General features: G+C 37.6%; 1 protein-coding gene across 2 annotated transcripts in view; it reads right to left on the reverse strand.

The window, feature by feature from the left end:
• The window catches only part of VPS35L (VPS35 endosomal protein sorting factor like), a 61,784-nt gene that overhangs the window by 11,787 nt on the left and 31,030 nt on the right, over positions 1 to 18,967 (reverse strand). For both annotated transcript variants that reach the window (XM_068908761.1, XM_068908762.1), the window contains exons 23-27: positions 16,361 to 16,424; positions 14,343 to 14,441; positions 13,464 to 13,541; positions 12,211 to 12,325; positions 1,223 to 1,362 (exon numbers count right to left, since the gene is read on the reverse strand). In XM_068908761.1, the coding sequence (XP_068764862.1) occupies positions 1,223 to 1,362; positions 12,211 to 12,325; positions 13,464 to 13,541; positions 14,343 to 14,441; positions 16,361 to 16,424 (496 nt within the window). The remainder of the gene's footprint in view (positions 1 to 1,222; positions 1,363 to 12,210; positions 12,326 to 13,463; positions 13,542 to 14,342; positions 14,442 to 16,360; positions 16,425 to 18,967) is intronic.

Here is an 18,967-nt window from a genome sequence, read left to right on the forward strand (position 1 = left end):
AAAAAGATATGAAGGAAAGTAACATGTATCTTCATTTAAACTTGGTAGTTGGTTAAAAATTGGAAGGACGTAGAATCGTAATATTTTGTAAAATATCCATCAGAAGAGGAACGTTATGCCCAAACATGTCTTCTGATTTTTATTTTCACTCCAAAAATAATCCCTTCAGATTAAGCAGCCCAGAACAGTGAAACTGATAAACATGAAAGCTTTATATTGTTCCCCTTTGCAGGTATTAAATTTTATTAACTCTCAGCAGAAACATTGCTTTTCTGACAAGGAGCTATTAAATGGCAAATCATTTTTACACAGGTAAACGATGATGAGGTTTCAAAGTACCCCAAATCCAGCTAACTGCAAGGTGCTGCGGAGAGAGGCTGCGCTCTTTCTCTGCCTCTGAGCGCTTTTTCTGCCTCCCCAGGTGGCACCAGGGCTCGGGATTTTGCAGCCAACGAGCAAACTGTTTCAGCTTGCTGGTGGAAAACTAAACCACTGCATCTTCCACTCCCCAAAATACACAAGTGATTTCCACTACATCAACTTGTGGGCAAAAGCAGGACAAGCTCCCTTCATGGTAGCCCTCAATTGCAATGGATTAATTATAATGTAAAACTACACCACAGAAACGCATTACCTCGCGCCTCTGTGGGCTAAGAGCTTGCATGAGGACAGCCACTTGGATTTAGCTGATCACCTGCATGCTTATGCACCAATATCCTTTCTAAGGGGACACTGTCAGCAAAATATTTTATTTTACTCTTGTAACAGCATGGATGTTTCAGAGTGTCGAGCCTAGAAACAAAAGGATTTTCCTTTCAAGTCCCTACTCTAACACAAACTTCCTGCAAAATCCTTAACCGCTACTGGGACATCCCTGCTACAAACCCTGGAGTTTTCGTCCTTCTGGTAAGGCAGTTTTTTCATGATCATGAAATGGTGCGTTTGATTCAGTAAAGGCTATCTGTTAATACAGGCTTTTGGATTCGGTGCACAACATTCCTTTGCTGAAATCGTGAGGCAGCATTCACCAGACTGAGTAACGCTCAAGGAACTTCTGATATCTTTGCCTCACTATATGATAAAGAGCATTACCATCATTAGATGCAAAACAGCAGGTGTATAAGAAAATACAAGGAAAATTCAAATTAAACCAAGTCTACTCTAAAGAGAAAAGCCAAATATAAACTTTCTACCCTGTGTGCTATTCACACACGCAACTTACCGGAACGACTAATAACGTGGAAAAAAAATTACAGAGGAATTCCAGGAGGAATGAATCAGAAGGTCGCATCTTTCCATCTATATTGATCATTTTTGGCACTTCAGGAACAAGGCTCACTGCAGCTTTGAAAAAAGCATCAGCTACAAAATAAAATATAGTCGCTGTATTATCACTCCAATTTCTATGGCAGTCATGCCTGTGATCTAATCATCGGTTGGAGTTTGTTTCAAATAGACTACAGGAAATGAACATGCGTGTAAGTGCATTTATGACCCTAGCAAAAGAGCTCTTAAGAGCTTTTTCATAATTCTTTATTATGCCTCTCTCTAATCCTACAAAAACAACATTAGAACACCAATTTTTCAGTTGTCTAAGTTAACATCCACAAGCAAAACAATAATATTTTCCCTTTACTCTAGAAGCCTTCCTATATGTTAAAAGTTCACAAAAACTTCCAACAGCAACATTTTTTGCACTTTTTTGGCTACTTCTCAAAATATCTAAGTAACTGAATCCCTTTCAAGTTGTTTATACTTCAAAGCACCTTTTAGAATTAATACTAGACTCATCTTTATCTTACAAGAACAGAGACTGAGGCCAAGAAGTCAAATGACAGCAAAGAGAAAAAAAATTCCTGGTGAAAGACAAGACGTGTTAGGTAGGGATGCAGATGCCACTGACAGCATGCAGGGTCATTTCCAGGAGTGCGACTTGCTCTGGAAATACTCATTTGAACACATGAGACTCCAAGCAAATTTGCTAAATACAGGACCAGCTGATATTTAATTTAAGCTTAGGAGAAATACCAATGAAACATGTGCTTTGGAAAAACTGTCATTCTTCTGACTCTTATTTCTTTTCAGCATACAAGCATTTGAGACCTTCTGAACTTTTCAGTGCTTAGAATGCACACTTCTTTACTCAGACCTCATATTTCCTTTTATCTTGCACATTTATTTCAAGGGGAAAGAATGTTTTTTTATTAATTTCAAACAACATATTAGTTTACACAGCCAGCCCAAAGGAAGGCAAGTAATCTTTCTCAGAGCTTTACTAAAGGAAGGAAAGCAGCAGCAGATGTTCATTCTAGCACAAGTAAATGAATGGCTATCACTTCCACAGTTGTCTCAGTAGAAAAAAATGTACATACCCCACATCACCATATAATCAAAACATGTGACCAGACAAATGAAAAAATGTGTCCCAGAAAATAGTCTGCATACCAAAGTATCCATGTCTGTGCAGGGAATATCCTTGCCTTCTAAAGTTATTTCGCATCTATGCAGGAATGATCTGTGCAGCAATTAATCTTCACAATAAAGTAGAAGAGCTGCAGAATACCTCATCTTAATTAACCACCTGCTTTCCTCCCAAAAGACATCAGTCCTAGATATTCTCCTCAAAACATTTACCTTAACACAAAAACAAAACCCCTCGCCTTCTCTACGGATAACCGCAATTGGAGCTGATTTAGCCTTCTTAATCTCCTGCTATTACTGAGAGTTAAGAGACTTCTCATCTTGGCTGAGCACCTTAAGACACATGAGCTACCTCAGTAGATCTGCTAGGAACAGCGGGATGCCCAACTCCACTTCTGGGGACCACTGCCGAGGGTGAGACCAAACCCATCCATGCCACAAGCAGTGCCGTGGCTCCCTACCCCTTCTGCAACAACCTCCTCGGTGCTCTCATGCTTTCCTTCCCTCCTCACTGCACTGCCAGGACCACTGCCTCCCTGCTGTCTCCATTGGCTGCTGTCCTCCGCAGGGCACCCCATGGCCCCCAAATACTGGCTCGTCACTGCAGGGCAGCTGTGGGGCTCTTGCCCGCCTTGTTTTCTGTTCTTCTTCCTTGCCTTGTTCTCCCTGTCCCCCACAACCCAGCAAGGCAAACCAAAAAAGCAATAGGGTGTAAAAAAGCAGTCACATTTTCTATTTTAAAAAGAAGGACGTTTTGCTTTACTTCTGGCACATCCAGTGTACTGGCAATCGAGAAAACACTCCTTTTGGTAGTAGTTCGGCCAATCTGCATTAACCACAAAATGGTTCTTACAGTGGAGCACTGAAAGCACACTCACCCAGGGTACATACACTTCATAAGAAGCAAAACTAAAGTAAATTCTCATTAATGTAAAGGTTTTATTAGAGTTTTCAGAAACCCAACAGTCCTCAAAACATTATCATCCTGTTCTTTTGTAGAAAGGTGTCAGGGAATGCCTCGAATGTTCTGAGTTTGGAGGAAGACTTCACTAAATAGGTACTTATAGAAGTGCTATTTTCTTAAGAATGAAATAAGCATCAGTATTTAATTCTGAATCACAATAACTATGAGGCCATGTAACAATGCTTTCTATGCATCTTTTAAAGTCAATTTATCAAGCTATTACTGTACAGATGCTTCAAGATAAAAGGATGCACTGGCCTTTCTCACTTTCCATAAGGTCTTTAATAAAGAGCCACCTTAAAACACCAAAACAACATAATGACGCATGTTTCCGATTAAAAAAAGAGATAGATGAAAAAGGCTTTTTCTGGTGAAGGATGCTTTTTTTCAATATCTGCCAAGAGTATGATGCTGCTTCTACAGAGAGCCGCTGTTAAGCTAGATAAGGGGAGAGCAGCCTGCTCGTTACGGCAAATCATCATGATAAAGTCTTCCCAGATGCTGTTAATATCTTGTGCAGTGCACCGAACATGACACACTTCATGCTTCGCTAAATTTATCCTTTCTCCGCAGCTCCTTCATTTTAGTTGACCACAATGCTATAAATCTTTCCCCCTGAGCGTACAGGCTGACCTTCAGGCTAGGAAAACCAATCTCATCCAAGTCAGCACTTCTGATAATATTCTGCTAGAGAAAAACAAGCAAAATTGTTGTGTAGATGTTTTCCTATATCAGTATTCATGATGGTACCTATACACACACACACACGTATTTAGTTATACATATTTATAGCTATCTATATACATGGATACATAGGTTTATACAGATGTATTTACATATATAACAATTAAAGTTTGTATATAAAAATTGAATTCACAATTGTATTCGCGGCATCTGTGAGAGTCAACTAAACTGTCCTAACCTAAGATTTCAGGCAAGCAAAAGACAGGGAGAAACAAAGCTGTTAGTGCTGGGAAAACAAGCGTGCTCCTAAAGCATACCACCAAAGGGCAAGCGGGAGAAAGAAGTGTGACATACCTACACAAACTATATTTAATCACATACAATTACACAAGACTAAGTCCACCCAAAGAACAAAATCAGGGACCATCTGCAGTCTTCCGCATTGCAAATCACTTGTGTGTCCTACAAAACCGTCAAGCATATTCTAATACTTCATTAAATTTCCAACATCTGTTGGATGTGGAAGCAAAATCTTTGAAAACTTGTACTCTAATGCAAAAAAAACTAATGGCAACCAAGTGTGCTTTTTATAAATTAACACATTACTCATTTGACGATCAAGCTCTGCAAACATTTGGAACTCTTTCTCTTAACACTGATGAAGTCATTGCGAGAGTTTTGCCACATTCACGAAATACGTTCTTCCCTTGTGCTATTGATTTACTGAATACACTCAATCTTAAAACTCTCTGAACACCACTTCTAATCCAGAAATTACAGATAATCATTTGCTATAACAAAAATGAAATAAGAAAGTGAAAGAAATGCTACTTGGTGAACTGGAAGAGACTATGTCAGTTCATGCTCTGTATTACCTATAGATGGAAAAGTAATAATGTGGACCAAGCTTGCTAGTGCTAGGTCCAGGAAGAGCTTGACTATAAATCTGGTTATTAGCAAGGCCTTACTACTTCCAGATAAAAGGTAAGCAGATATAAGTGGAAGGGGAAAAACTAAATCAAAACAGAGATCCTACAGTATGAGCAAGAACACTGGATTCAAGATTCTTCATTCTTAAACTGTAGTTAGTAGTAATGACAAAATTCAGCCTATCTCTCTAAACTCCATGTAATCTCTAAAGGTTTTAAGGTGAAATATGGTCAGCAGTCTTTACAGAGACAATGGAAACTGTGAAATAAAAACTACAGCTTCTCCTAGCTGTGGCGATAGGAATCATTAAAAAAACCAAACAAATAAACAAGCAAACACAAAAAAAGATACATCACTTAAGAGTTACTACGTTTTTTGAACAGAGAAACCATTCTTTAGAAATCTATGAAGTTTTCCAAAGAACCAGCAAGTTGAGTCAATATGAATACTTTTTTAAAAAAGCTTTAAAATTTAAAAAAGAAGCTTTTAATGTCCCTCATACAAATGGCTCTTAAAGCAACTAAGCTGACAAAAGACAAGACGGAAAGCCCTCTTGAGGATTCATAACCTAGGAACAGACACAGCGGAAGAGAATAGTGAGGCTAAAAAGACAGTTTTTACAGCGGAGTGAAACAACTACTGCGATCCTAAAGGATCTGTGGAAAGACACATGTTCTTAAAATGACCTGGGCAGAACAGCGAATAGGGAGGTGACGACGTTTGCAGAGTATTCTGGAAACTGCCTGCAAAGAGTCGCAAGAGGATCTCACGATTCTGAGCAATAAAGCAGCAGATGAAATCTAATATTAGTAAGGCATGTGGGGAAAGAAATAACCCTTACTATAACTATAGACAGATAAGCTCTAAATAAGCTATTTACACTCAAAGATCTTGGAGTCATTATGGATGGTTTCCTGAAAACTGCATCCTCAACAGCTGTTAGAAAGGCAAGCAATGTTAGGAATCATTAGGACGGTAATGGAAAAATAAAGTGTCACTGTATCAATTATATAGCAGTTATGCATTTATGCCTTGACTACAATCCTAGTCTTCTTAAGAAGCCTAAAAAAGATTAAAGAAAGGTGTCACAGCATGGACTGTTTCCTTATTAGATAAGATTAAGTTGACCCAAAATTGTCAGGAATTTACCAGCTCCAGCATCTCCTAAGTGGCATGAAGAAAATGAACAGAGAACTGAATTTTTCCACAATATCACTAGCAGATAGCTGCATCCACTGAAACTCTCGGACAGCACTTAAAAATAATACAAAAATAAACCCCCAAGAAGTCAATTTCCAAGCGGCATGTAACCACGGAACTCACTGTCACGTGAAGTTACAAAGGCCAAAAGGAAAAACTAGTTAAAAAAATTAAACTCCTAGAAGACTGGTCCATCTGTTCTGCTAAATGCCATGGTCCACATGCAGCCTTTACTGAAGGATGTATTTAGACCACTGGTAGCTGAAAGCTGGGAAACATCATTCTGTACTTACCGTTTCCTATGTTTCTTTAGCGCACGCTACTAGACGCTCTCAAAAACAAGACGCTGGGCTAGATGGACTTTTCATCCAGCTTAGTCTATAGAAGAGCAAACTGATGAAACGCTAGTCTGAAAAGCTTACAAACACAAAGGTGTCATCTCTCTCAAGTCATATGGAAAAGCCACTGTCTGAGATTAAGAGAGGAACGAGAAAAAGCTCAATGAATGGGAGAAATTGCCAAATGTAGAAGTCTCATAACAATAGAAGTCATAATTTTATTCAAATTAAGTAATATTTAATATTACTGGTAAGGAAAACTGCATCTCTTCAATTTTTCCTAAACCTGCTTTGCTGCCTTCAAGGAAAATGGTATTTAAAAAGATAACAGACATGCTCTCACCAGAGAACTGGGAGCCAAAAGGTCCCCAAGTTAATATTAATGGGAAAAAAATCTTCAAGACCTTATTTCTCTAAATTTCACATCTCATCTTCTCTGTTTATATTCCTCACATCTATAAGTATTTTTGGATTAGAAGGGAATCTTTAATAAAAATAGTATCTAATACTACTGAGAAAATACACTAAATCAATATGATGTAAAAAAAAAAAATTACTTATTAAAATACTGAATACACACATTTTCCAAAGTGTGACTGAAGCCTGGCACATTCACAGAACATTCGAGGAAAAGTAACATTCTCTGAGGGAGAAAAATAAATTAATTTTGCAATCTATTAGAGAAAATGCATTTCAGCTACATTTAAAGAGCAGAAGTATTAAGTATTTCAAAGTATATTAAGCATTGCATGCTTCAGAATTAAAATCTGTATTGGTTAAAGTAAAGATCCGTGTTGGCTAATTTTGGGGACAAAGATTTTTTTTTTTTTTTAAATTTTGACGCCATCTCGGTGAAATTAGTCACACACAATCAACTGAATTACTTTATTCACTCAGCACGTTATTTCTGAAGCGAGACAAGGATTTCACTGCCTTAAAGATAAAAATGTCACTCAACATACATTGCCAGAAAGTTGTTTCCTCTCTACCTACCTGCTGAATATGGTGACCAACAACTGAAATCATGCTGTCTGTTCTCTGACAGGCAAAGCAGTACTTTCGCAAGGGGAAAAATGTGAAATTAAAATATTACCTCTTTCAAAATCCAGAAAAGTGCAACAATGGAGCATGCATTTAATCTCAATTTAGTCCAAGCACTCCCAATGACAGAAAGCACGGCTGATGACAATTTATTATTCTGTGTCGGCAGCGCTACCTCTATACAGCGTTCAATGATTCAGTTGGGGGAAAAGCACATACGATCTCCGTAAAATCCCACATTCTGCTTCCTGAGGTAGGCTCTTAACAGGCTCTCCAGAAACATGCATCCAGGACAAAACCACCTAAAATGTTCGAACCCTCCCCCCAGTTGTGGTATCACAAAGCTGTACTGGGAAACTGATCCAAAATAAAAAGGGTTTCTTTTTGGGAGTAGATTATTTTTTAATTTCAGCCCGCTCCAGTTCACTGTGCAGTTGTACTGGCACAACTGAGAGGCAGCATGAGACACACTGAAGAACCATGCCCGTCAAATTATAGACTGAATTTCAGAACACACTAGGTTTAAAAACCAGTCTGTATATGGATGCTGAGCCTTAATCTCCAAATCATGCAGTGAGATGAATCCTTTCAGATTCTTCACTCTCCTGTATCAAAAATCTGAACGCTAACAGGTGCTTACTAAATCAGTTTATTAACATGCCCTTTTCAAGAGCCTAGAAATTCATGTTTCTGACTCAATTTCATTGTATTAAAGAACATGTATTCCAAGAAAAATAGCAGTTCCAATACTAATGTATTTGGATGAGTAACCTTAAAGACATAAGGCAAATGGAAATGGTGTTCAACAAGGCACCACACAGACGCTTTAATTAGTGATGTGGCAAATTCCAGCAAGCAGGGCTCTAACTGCATAGCTGAAAACGGCACGATTTGACCCGAGGACCGATAAGACTACTACTGCTGCACCTTGCCATTGAGGAGGAGGCAAAATACAAACTCAGCTCTAAGCAGAACAGCTGTGGCTCTCTAGTACTTGGTAGTTTGGCAGTGCGATCTTCAGCTCAGCAAACTGTATTTACTGTTCTGACACGGACCTCCTCTTTACAATACAACGATCTTTTCGGTCCCCCTTATCTACCCCAACGGACAATTTTACTCCTTTTCCAAGTTAGACACATTGACAACAAAAATCTTGTAAAATTCAATTTAGCTATACATTTAAGTGAAAACTCATCTCACAAGCAGCTAAACTCCCTGCAGGAACTAAATATAATAACAAAAAAGGAATTAAAATTGCTAAGAACAACAGCTGGAGTATTTAAAGAGGTGTCGCATGCACACACACATGCCCCACTCCTGACTGAGCTATCAGATTAGGCACATTACCTTTCAGTTCTATTTCTCCTCGCAATTTTAAACTGATTAAGCCAACCCCAATCAGCATGAAATAAAGGTTACACACGAGGCAGGACTACGCTTCCTAGCCAAACGCTATCATTAATTGCACACTGAAAACTGCACTTCATGCTGCATTGGTTTTAGTGGATCAGTAACTACTTGGCATCAGGTAACTGACTGGATTTAAGTATGCTGTTATGAACGTATCAGTACTTCTCATTATATACTTTAAATGCATTTACTTGCCTTTGAGATACAGACTCAGCTGTGCTAAAAGCAACTATTAGTTTCTTTCAAGGACACAGTACCTGACTACAAGAAATCACAAGGTGGAAACTTCCTTCATAAAGTTCCTAAAAGTGGTGTCACTGCTGCAGAACTGCTTAGCACAGGCTAAATTACTCATGCAAATAACATGCAAATACAATTATGTCTAAAATAATAAACTTTTCTAAGAAGGCAAAAAAAAAAAAAGTGCATATCAATAAATCCTCGATAAAGTGAGTTACAGAACAACAGAAGTATTCCATTGTTTTGCGTGTGAAGAAGGAAAGAGGACAGGCTTCCTTGCAGCAAAAGCTGAGCTGAGACAGACCAAGTATTTGTCTCTATAGCCTGTGGGTCTAAACTTCAGGAGCGAGTGGTTAATAAATATGCGTGTTAGAGATTGAGTTCATAATATTTTGCTTACACCTGCTACCTTAAAGGATTTCAGAATAGGGATGCCTATTAATTGTTGAGTGAGTGCGCTGTGTCAAATCACAGCTGTGCACTTTATAAAGTCTCCCACTGAAAATGTGAACAATCGCTGGGGCCCAGAGTCTTAGTAGGGGAAGACTTAGAGCACAAAAATAGCGGAGAAGCAGTTGAGAAAAGTTATGAAATCATAACGTTGGTCCCAAAAAGCACAGGGCATAGTCCCCAAAGGCTGAGTATTACAGAGATACTGCTTTAAATTTGTTTCCAACAAAAGGTGTGCTGCTGTTAACACAGCAACAATAACAACAACTGATACAAAGCATAAGGTAAACTGGTCAATTAAAATAGCACAGGAGGAAAAATGAGTCAGTTTTTTGGTTCACTCATAGTTTATCTAAAAGAAACTGCGCAACACTAATTACACAACAACTGACTTTGCAGATCTTTTATTTTCACAACATACTTGGATACAACAGCCAGCTTTACTCCAAATCCCTCTGCTCTGCTGTATTTGCAGCATCAGGTTCAAAACAAAGGAATGCTACAGTCATCCTGTACTAAAAAGTCTTAATCAGCATCCTGAGGCAGCTTGTCTGTGCAGCTGGAACATACTGGTGAATGCAGAGCTTGGACCACATCACAAACTGGAAAAAGGAAGCCAAGTAAGCGAATGAAAAAATACATTCGCCTTTCACTCACACAGCATCACAGAAGTCAGACTAGGTGATGCACCCCAGCCCTGTCTCCAGCTACACAAGGTTCCCTATGGTGTATTTCCCAGAGCAGTTTTAAAAGATTATCACCAAGGTTTCTGCTGGGAGATTGCTTCAAATTCTAATGCATCTCCTCACTCAAAAATCCTTCCTTTCCAATATTCTGCATGTGTCTAATTTCTGGCAAGTAAAAACACACTTCAATTGCTGTCTCTCTACCTCCTGTAGGCAAGGCCTTCCCCCAGGTCTTACCTACGATTAATTTGACAAAGCACAAAAAACTGCAGCTACAATCACAGCTATTCCGTGTCAATACCCTCCTGTGGCAAATAAAAGAATTTTCTGTGACCTGAGGCAACCAAAGCTTAGCTACCAAGACTTAAACACACTTGGCCAATGCTTCTTTTCTTCTAAGGAACGCATGACAGAACTTTCCTTCAATAATCATAAGCATTCAGATAGGGCAGAACCTCAGAATATTATAAGGCAAGATAAGCATGAGCCTACTACTAGGTGAGCCATCAAACACTGGCTATAAAAGGAACAGCCTGATACGGGACATAAGCAGGAAAAACGCAAGTTCTAAATCTCAAAATTGCCTGCACACCTTGACAAATTAAGGTCATTCAAAAATCAGACCAACTGTCATTTGTTAAAAAAAAAAAAAAATATATATATATATATATATAGACAGACTGATTGATATTTCATGCACAAAATTCACCCTGAATTTAAAAAGTATCCACTGCAAGAGCCTTAGTAACAATAAAACACAATGATAGTAAGAGCAGAACACATGCAGCATATTAGGAGTAGTGATCACAGGTTAAAACCCCCACAACAAAAACATTTTTAATCGTCTTGTGAAGAAGCACAAAGCTAAGACAAAGAATTAATACCCAAAACAAAAGACGTTGCAAAGTAATCCAATTTATTACTTCACTGCAGCAAAGAAAAAACATAAAGGAAAAGCAATTTACCTGTGGAAGGTAGACATTTAAAGTCAGTATCAGAATTACAAAACAAAGTAGAATGAAACCACTTTAAAAAGGAAAAAGATAGATACAAATGACAATTAAAGGTAAGAGACGACTTTTAGAACAAGTAACTTTTCCAGCTGGAATATGAATAGGAACAAGACCATATTAAATTATGATACAGACTTCATACTCACACTATTGCCAGTTACTCCAAATCCTTTCCCCTACACCACCATTTGTCAGAATTTCCATTTACTTGAGACTGAGCTAATGACATGGCCAAAAACAGCACTCAGGAACTGCTTCAGTCAGTCATTCAGATGAAACAAGAAAATATTTTTCATTCTTCGTAATACCCAATATTACTCCATCCATTACTCTTTGATACAGTGACACTTTTCTTCTATCTGAGAGTTTAATCACTTGCACGCTTTTATAGGCCAACAACACCAGAAACTTGCTAAGTTTTAATTCCATCTAACTCTTTGCAGGATTTTGTCAGCTGGTGCACTATTATGCAGATGAACTAGTTTCTTCGTCTACCGTTAATATAACCATGTTATTTGTGATTAGAGTGCTTAGATAATTCTGCATAATTCTAGGAGAAAAACATTCCACGGTTTCCGTAATTTCAAAGTTATTCAATTTAGGACAACTTACCTCAAAGTCATGACTATGGCAAATAGAGTCAGTTGTTCCTGGTTATTTATCCCACAGGATTAGTGTTAGACCTGAAGAGCTTTCACTGTAATAGTGCTTGAAACAGGACTATATTTCAATTACATTTTAAATATGTTTATACGTTTCAAAGACGCTATTATCCACACTTGGAAATATTTTGAAATAGGAAAACCTTTGTGCAAACAACAATCCTGCCTTACCTTGTGAAAGGCACTGGTTTGCCAGAGCAACCTGTCCTGAGTGTAGATACAGATTAAGACGCATGAAGATACTGCTCAGAGATGGAATTGTAATGAAGCAGAAAGCGACACAAGCCTAAAGCAAGTAAGAAAAGAAACTGAAGAAAATTCTTAACTGTGAGTTTCAGTAATTTGTTACTATTGTTATAAACAATTAAGAGTCAAAAATCTGTAAACCAGTCTAGAGAAAGATTTTCAATAAAAAGCAAATGTTATGTGAAGTCCACATTAAGCCACTATTATTCCATTATTATTATATCTACAGTCAATATTTACAATATTTATTATCAATAATAGATCAGCTCAAAACTTCCATCACTCTGTAGCTCAAAGCATTCCTCTTCTCCTCAGGTGACCAGCTTGCAGCCCAGGGCCAAGACCCAACTCCCAAAGCAGACTCCCAGTCTTCAGGGTGAGTCTGGTTGTCAAACTGGCCAAGGCAGAGGCTTTATGGAGGAAAGAGATCAAGTGCAGCACGCTACAGGCACAGATCTACTCATGTAGCCCAAACATTCAGATGGAATGAGCGGCCCCCAGGCATACAGCCGTTGGCCACTGTTACCCTAGGTCTTCTCTGTCCAGGAAGTCATACCCAGCTGCCCTGAACAAGAGTCCATTCACTGATGACAGCATAAGCAAACTCCTCTTACTACACATGAAGATAAAGACATCTTAGTTGCTATGTTTCAGGTGAGACCAGGGGAATACAAAAAACTTGAACAGCTTTTGCACAGTTCAAAGCTCATTTGACCATACCCATACAGACTCACACGCACTAAAGCCAAACAGTTCATCTGAAATTCAAATACTGATTCCAGCATATCAGCAATGATATTGTGAGATAGAAGTTTAACATCGTTATTTTCCCCATCTCCCATCCTCTATTTAGTTGAGATGGGTACAATATTTTGTTTAAAATGTTATTTGAAAAGTTAAGTTTCTAGAATATACACAAACATCTTTCTAAAGAATCTTCCTCCAGAGAGGGAGTTAGTCTTTCTTACACAAAGCTCCCACTGGATGCTCTGGGAGTTTTCTTCTTAAATGGGACCATTTGGCTTAAGTGAGTAAGGATCAATGTTAACAAGAGAAAGTGAGACAAACAGCATCAAAAAAATATGCGGAAAATTTTTGGAGAAACTATAAGCTTAGGTGGTAATAGACAGCATTATCTGTTCAGAAGACAGGCTCAGAGACTTATCACTCACACCTACCCTGACAAAGGCAGCAGTTTTTCTGGAATGATTTCCTTTCATCACCTTTCTTGTTTCCATTGCTAGTTGGTTCACAGACTACACATAAAAAAACAAAGTAAACCATTAAGAAAAATAAGCAGATTTACTAGGTCAGTTGCAATGAACAAGCTGTATGTTTTATTACATGCATTTACGTAAGAAAAATAGCCAAAAGAGACCCAGATATTATGTGTCCTCACTGTACTTTTTAGTTTTTATTCTCTCTCCACTTTGAGGATTTTAGTGATTGCTCCTTAAAAGCAAACATGCTTCTGAAGGTCTATTAAGGTAGGGCTGTTGATTCATTCAAGGCTGAAGCTCATCCCTTGCTTCTTAACCATAGTACTGGCACCCCCTCCTTCTTGCTGCAGCATCATGACTTCCAGCTAATCCACTTACCCACCTCCCCAAAAACAACCACCACCACCAAGTATTTAAAAGATGATGATGTTGCAAAGGAATCAGAGGCAGCAAATGCTCACCAGCCATGTGATTCAATACAGAAAAGGGAGGAAGCTTCCCAGTCACAGCAGCGTTCCGCCCATGTCTGCGAACTAGACACAGTCTAATCTGTCCTACGTGGAGGACTATGGAAGACTGAATGCCAAAAGCACCTGTTATGCCATTTACTATATTGGCCATGAAATCTCTCATAATACAACTAGTTTTCTTTGCTGAACGACACCATGCACGCCTGTCAAGCAAGAACTTGAGAGTTTGGGGTAGTAAAATGAGAGGTAAGACACCTAATAAAACAGCTTCAGATTTACTCTGATATAGCTCAATAATCTGTGCAAGGGTGGGAGAACTGCCAACATATCTCCTCTTATTAAGATGACATAGATAACTGTGGCTTACATGAATCAACTGGACAAGAACAGGCTCCAGATTGCAAAACATTGACCGAGCTTCAACATAGAAACTCAGTTGCTGTTCAAAGTCACGGCCAAACGAAACCTACAGGAGATGCAAAAAGTCTTATTCTACCATTGTAGGCAATTAACTTTAGGAAATATAAAAAAAAACCACACAGGTACAACACAGATATTCAAAAGTCAAAATCAAAAAGTCATAATACACTGGTAAGACAAGACAGCACCCCCCAACAAAACGGCACCTCGAGAATTTAACGGTCTGCTTTCCAATATTTAGCCGTCAGGAGAACCTGGAAGATTTTTATTTTGTTGGAGGTTTGTCCAAGCTGCACATGATTTTTTACTTTACAGATCAAACACTTATCAAGAAAATGAAATTCAACTCCTAGACTTGTGAAAAGTGCTTTCGTAACTCCCAGAACTCCTGACACTTTATAGAGCAGGGATAAAGAAAAAAAACTGTATTCAGACTCCTGTGGTTTCTGGTTGTTAAAATAAAATTAGAAGTTTCCTAACTAGATATTTCATTAACAGAACCAGGTTTTTGCTTGCTTACTAAATAAATATGCTTATATAGTATGGCAAAAGCTTGCAACCTTGCATTCTAGCAGAAAAGAAGAGCAGAAAGTCAAAACCAACCCTTGTGTGAGAACACCATATTTCTAACCCTCCAGAATTTAAAACCAAGTGCTGTCAGCTGGAGTGTCTCAGCTGTCAATCAAAAGCATAGCATGAGAAACAGTCTCCAGGCAGTCTACATTTATGTATTCAAGTGGAATTCTTTTCTAATAAAACCAAAGGTCACTTTATTTCTTATTTCTCAAGTCACAGCTGAAAGAAGTTTTTACTGAATTAAAATGAAAGTTACATTTAATCCGCACAGTGAAAAATCAAAGAAACTGCACCAGAAAACAAAGAATTACTTTTCACATTATAGAGATAACTGCCTTTGCCATTCTTGTATTTGTGCAACTGCTGATTCTGAGGCCTGGTCTCAAGAAAATTTCTATAAAAATGTAAGATTTCCCACGAAAAGGCTGGCCGTAAGGATGGTTGTGATAACTGCTTTTCCCCTCCACATCTTAATTGGTGCTGCTTTAAAAATTTTAACTGGGCATTTTGCTGCAATGGGTTCTCCCCACCCACACCTGAGACTACAAACACTCATCAAATATTATTAAATGTGTGGAATCCTCCTGAAGGAAATTATACAATACTGTATTGCATACATTGCGTAATAAAGCAAAATTACAGTTAAAAAAATATCAATTTAAATAGCTAACTATAGCTGAAGAGAAAGCAACCATCTAGAGATAAATTCAGAGCATTGCAACAAAGAACAAAGATGATGACGAGTAGAGACAAAGCCTGTCAGCTATGACTACATGAAAAAAGAGCCATGCATTGAAAAGATCTGGTTAGAGAAGAAAAAAGCTTGAGAGCATCTCCTAAAACAACCTGACATCTCAAAAACAAAGGAAAAGAATAAAAGATTTTATTGGGACAAAACAGAGGGAAAGGTTAAAAATTAATTTCAAAACAAAGCAACTAAATTTTTGTGCGATTATTAATTTAACAATACAAATCTTATTTGATTGTTTTTAAAGTTGGTATTGGTCCCATTTAGGGATGGGTCGTGGAATTTCATTCATGCAAGTCTGAACAGTTGCTCGCTCTGATGCCGTAATCGGCATGACTTTAATTACTGTTTAACTTTCAAATACTTAGTATGTTTTACACGACATCTTAAAAAAGACAGTACATTTAAATAAACAATACATACACTTTAACATACTGCACCATATCTGTTTCAACAGTTGTATGACGTTTTCTTTTAACACTTGCATTCTTATTCCACTAAAATATGTTGCTGGGATTTTCAACATACCTAAGCAAGTCAGACACACAGTCTCTGATTCAGGCACCTGTTTCTCACGGGGGATCATATGATTATCCCAGCTATAAGGTACAGCCCAACAGTCGCGCACAATTGTCACTCACCATTTTTACGAATCCGTTTATCAAAACCGCTAACATTCTTTTCTCATCCTCAAGTGTTAGTGCACTGTAACAGAAAATTTACATGGCAAATTATATTTTAGAACACTGCCTATTTTCATTACTTACTCAGTTTTAAAGGTTCAAATGATACGTACTAATTTATGTAATGTTATGTCCATATAAAATATTTATGGCACACTAGGATATCAACCTCAATCTTAGTTATAAATAAGTAAGAGAGCAATTTTAATATGAATATCACCAAGTCAACCATGCACCACAAGTAATGTCCAAATTAAAAAAAAAAAACTGCTCAAAGTCTCTGTTTAGATTTTATAGAAATCAGATTTGGCATGAGAAGAAAGAAGTTAAGCTAATGTTCTTAAAGGTACCTAGCAAGCAAATGCTTTCAGTCTTGTGTTACAAGATGAGAACCTGTAGGAACTCATGATAAAAACCTAAAGAAATAAACCCATCTTTAGGAGAAAAATGATCTTATTTCAGATAAGAGGTTTTTTTTTTTTTTTTTTTTTTAAGAATTTTAAAAAGTAAATATGATAGTTACTATATTTCTTTCAGAAACAACTTCTTTTTCCTTTTTAAATGACTAACTCTGCCACATCACTCAAAAATTGTCCTTAACATCACCTTGTCGTGATGCTGGTAAGAAAGTGATACGTGAAAAAGTTTCTTTTCAAGATTATTACAGATACCTATTCCATAGAAAAGAGTCCAGATCTGCTCTGAAATAAATTTACATCACGTGAAAATCCAGTAAGACAAATCTGTTTCACTCAAAACGGCTAAACAAAAAGTTAAATTACAGTTAACTAATCCAATTTAATCCTTTTACTATCATGTACTTGGCTCCAGGTTTGACCTCTAGCGTATCAGTTACCGTTTTCCTGGCTCAGACACCAGATGGGAACAGGACAATAGTTTTATTATATAAATTCAGTAAAGGAGGAAAGAAAATCTCAGCATGATTAGCTCATTAGTGCATTGCCAATCAAACGAGCCAACTGATGGGCTCTGGGAGGCTCAGAAGACTTGTAATGGGATCTCTAGGTCAACTATAGGGTTCCAGTTCAATTCTGACTCAGACTGCTACCAGTCTAATGGCTGTTACCCTTCAACAGCTGTTACAGGGGTCAGTGAGCCCTGTACAATAGATTGAGACGTTCCTGAACCAGGATGTGAAAAATAGATGCAGGAGTTATTTTAAAGCAGTTAGAATTTAAGGCAATCAGCTAATAAAAAAAAAAAACATCAAGCAAGTGTTGTAAACAATCTTGTCTCAGCTAAAAAGAACTGTTGGTTTAAGGGATTTCAAGGCTCTTGGGAAAGTATGAGAATTGTTTTGGCAAAAGGTCAGAGGAAGTACCAAATACGAACCACCATAAGCTACTTCAATGTTTTTAACAAGTGGTTTTAGCTTCAATACATTGTTCCGTTTAAAGGCTGAAGCGGCTTTTAGTGTAACATATAGACAAAAAATATGATCTAACCCACAATAAGACACTTATATCAGTTTAAGTTGAAATTACTTACCAAATTATTTAAATTCTTTACTGACAATAGATTTTCCATTCATGGAATATCAAGGCTGAGAAAGTTACAAGTTCTGGATGCTCTGCAGCATCAACCATATTTGAGTGGCTCTGAGCCGAGAGCGCAAAAAGAAACCATCTCCTTACAATTCTGTTCAACCCAAACCGGGTGGGGGGAGATTTGTGCTCTTAAGATATAAGGCTTTCAGCATGGTGATCATGGCTCTTCGTTCCAATCAGATACAGATGTGTGTGTGATTTTTGCAAGTGACCTACAAACCATATCTGCTTTCAAAACTGCTAAACTGAAAGTATGTGAAGCTCAATTCATTAGGATCTGGCCAGTACTCTAAGAAATCGCACTTGAAAGTACTATAAAAATGAAAAGAAAATTGTTAAAGTTCAGCATGCAAAAATCCTTTTTTCCTATTTATAAAATTAAATCTATTTAAAACAAACATTAACAAAAATTACAGGTAGACTCTTAAGCCATGATTGCTGAGAACTTGGAATAGCAGATAGCCACTAGCACAGAACAGGAAAAAAAAAAAAGTCCTGATTAATACACAAGATTATTCAAGATTATCACTGCTATTCAAGTAGTGAGGGACCAAGAGTGCACAAACTGTTTACCTAACAATCTCAGTGCTCACAAAATCACTGGGGAAAGAGGAGGTGGATTTAGGGGAAAGACATAGATGGTTCAAGAGTTTGTTCCCCTCTTCTAGGTTCTGCTACTCAAGTTCCTAGAGTTCCCAGGGTGCAAGGTGCCCTTTCAAAATTAGCCTTAATAGTGGCTGAATAACCAAAGAAAGATACAAGTGAGCATGCAGATCTGCGTTTTAATAGTTATATATTCATTTAAAGCTCATAAATAGTTTATGATTCACAACAACTCAAAGATGGCATCGGTTTCACTCTCAAAAATATTTAAAACCGGATCGTTTTAGAGTCTCTGCTTCACTAGAAAGCTCTATAGTCATTGCTACTTACCTTTGAATATGTTCTTTCTGTATTCAAAATAAATTTTTAAATTTATTGCTCTTTAAAAGAGCAA

Source organism: Struthio camelus, chromosome 15 (assembly GCF_040807025.1).
Source record: "Struthio camelus isolate bStrCam1 chromosome 15, bStrCam1.hap1, whole genome shotgun sequence".
Lineage (NCBI taxonomy): Eukaryota > Metazoa > Chordata > Aves > Struthioniformes > Struthionidae > Struthio > Struthio camelus.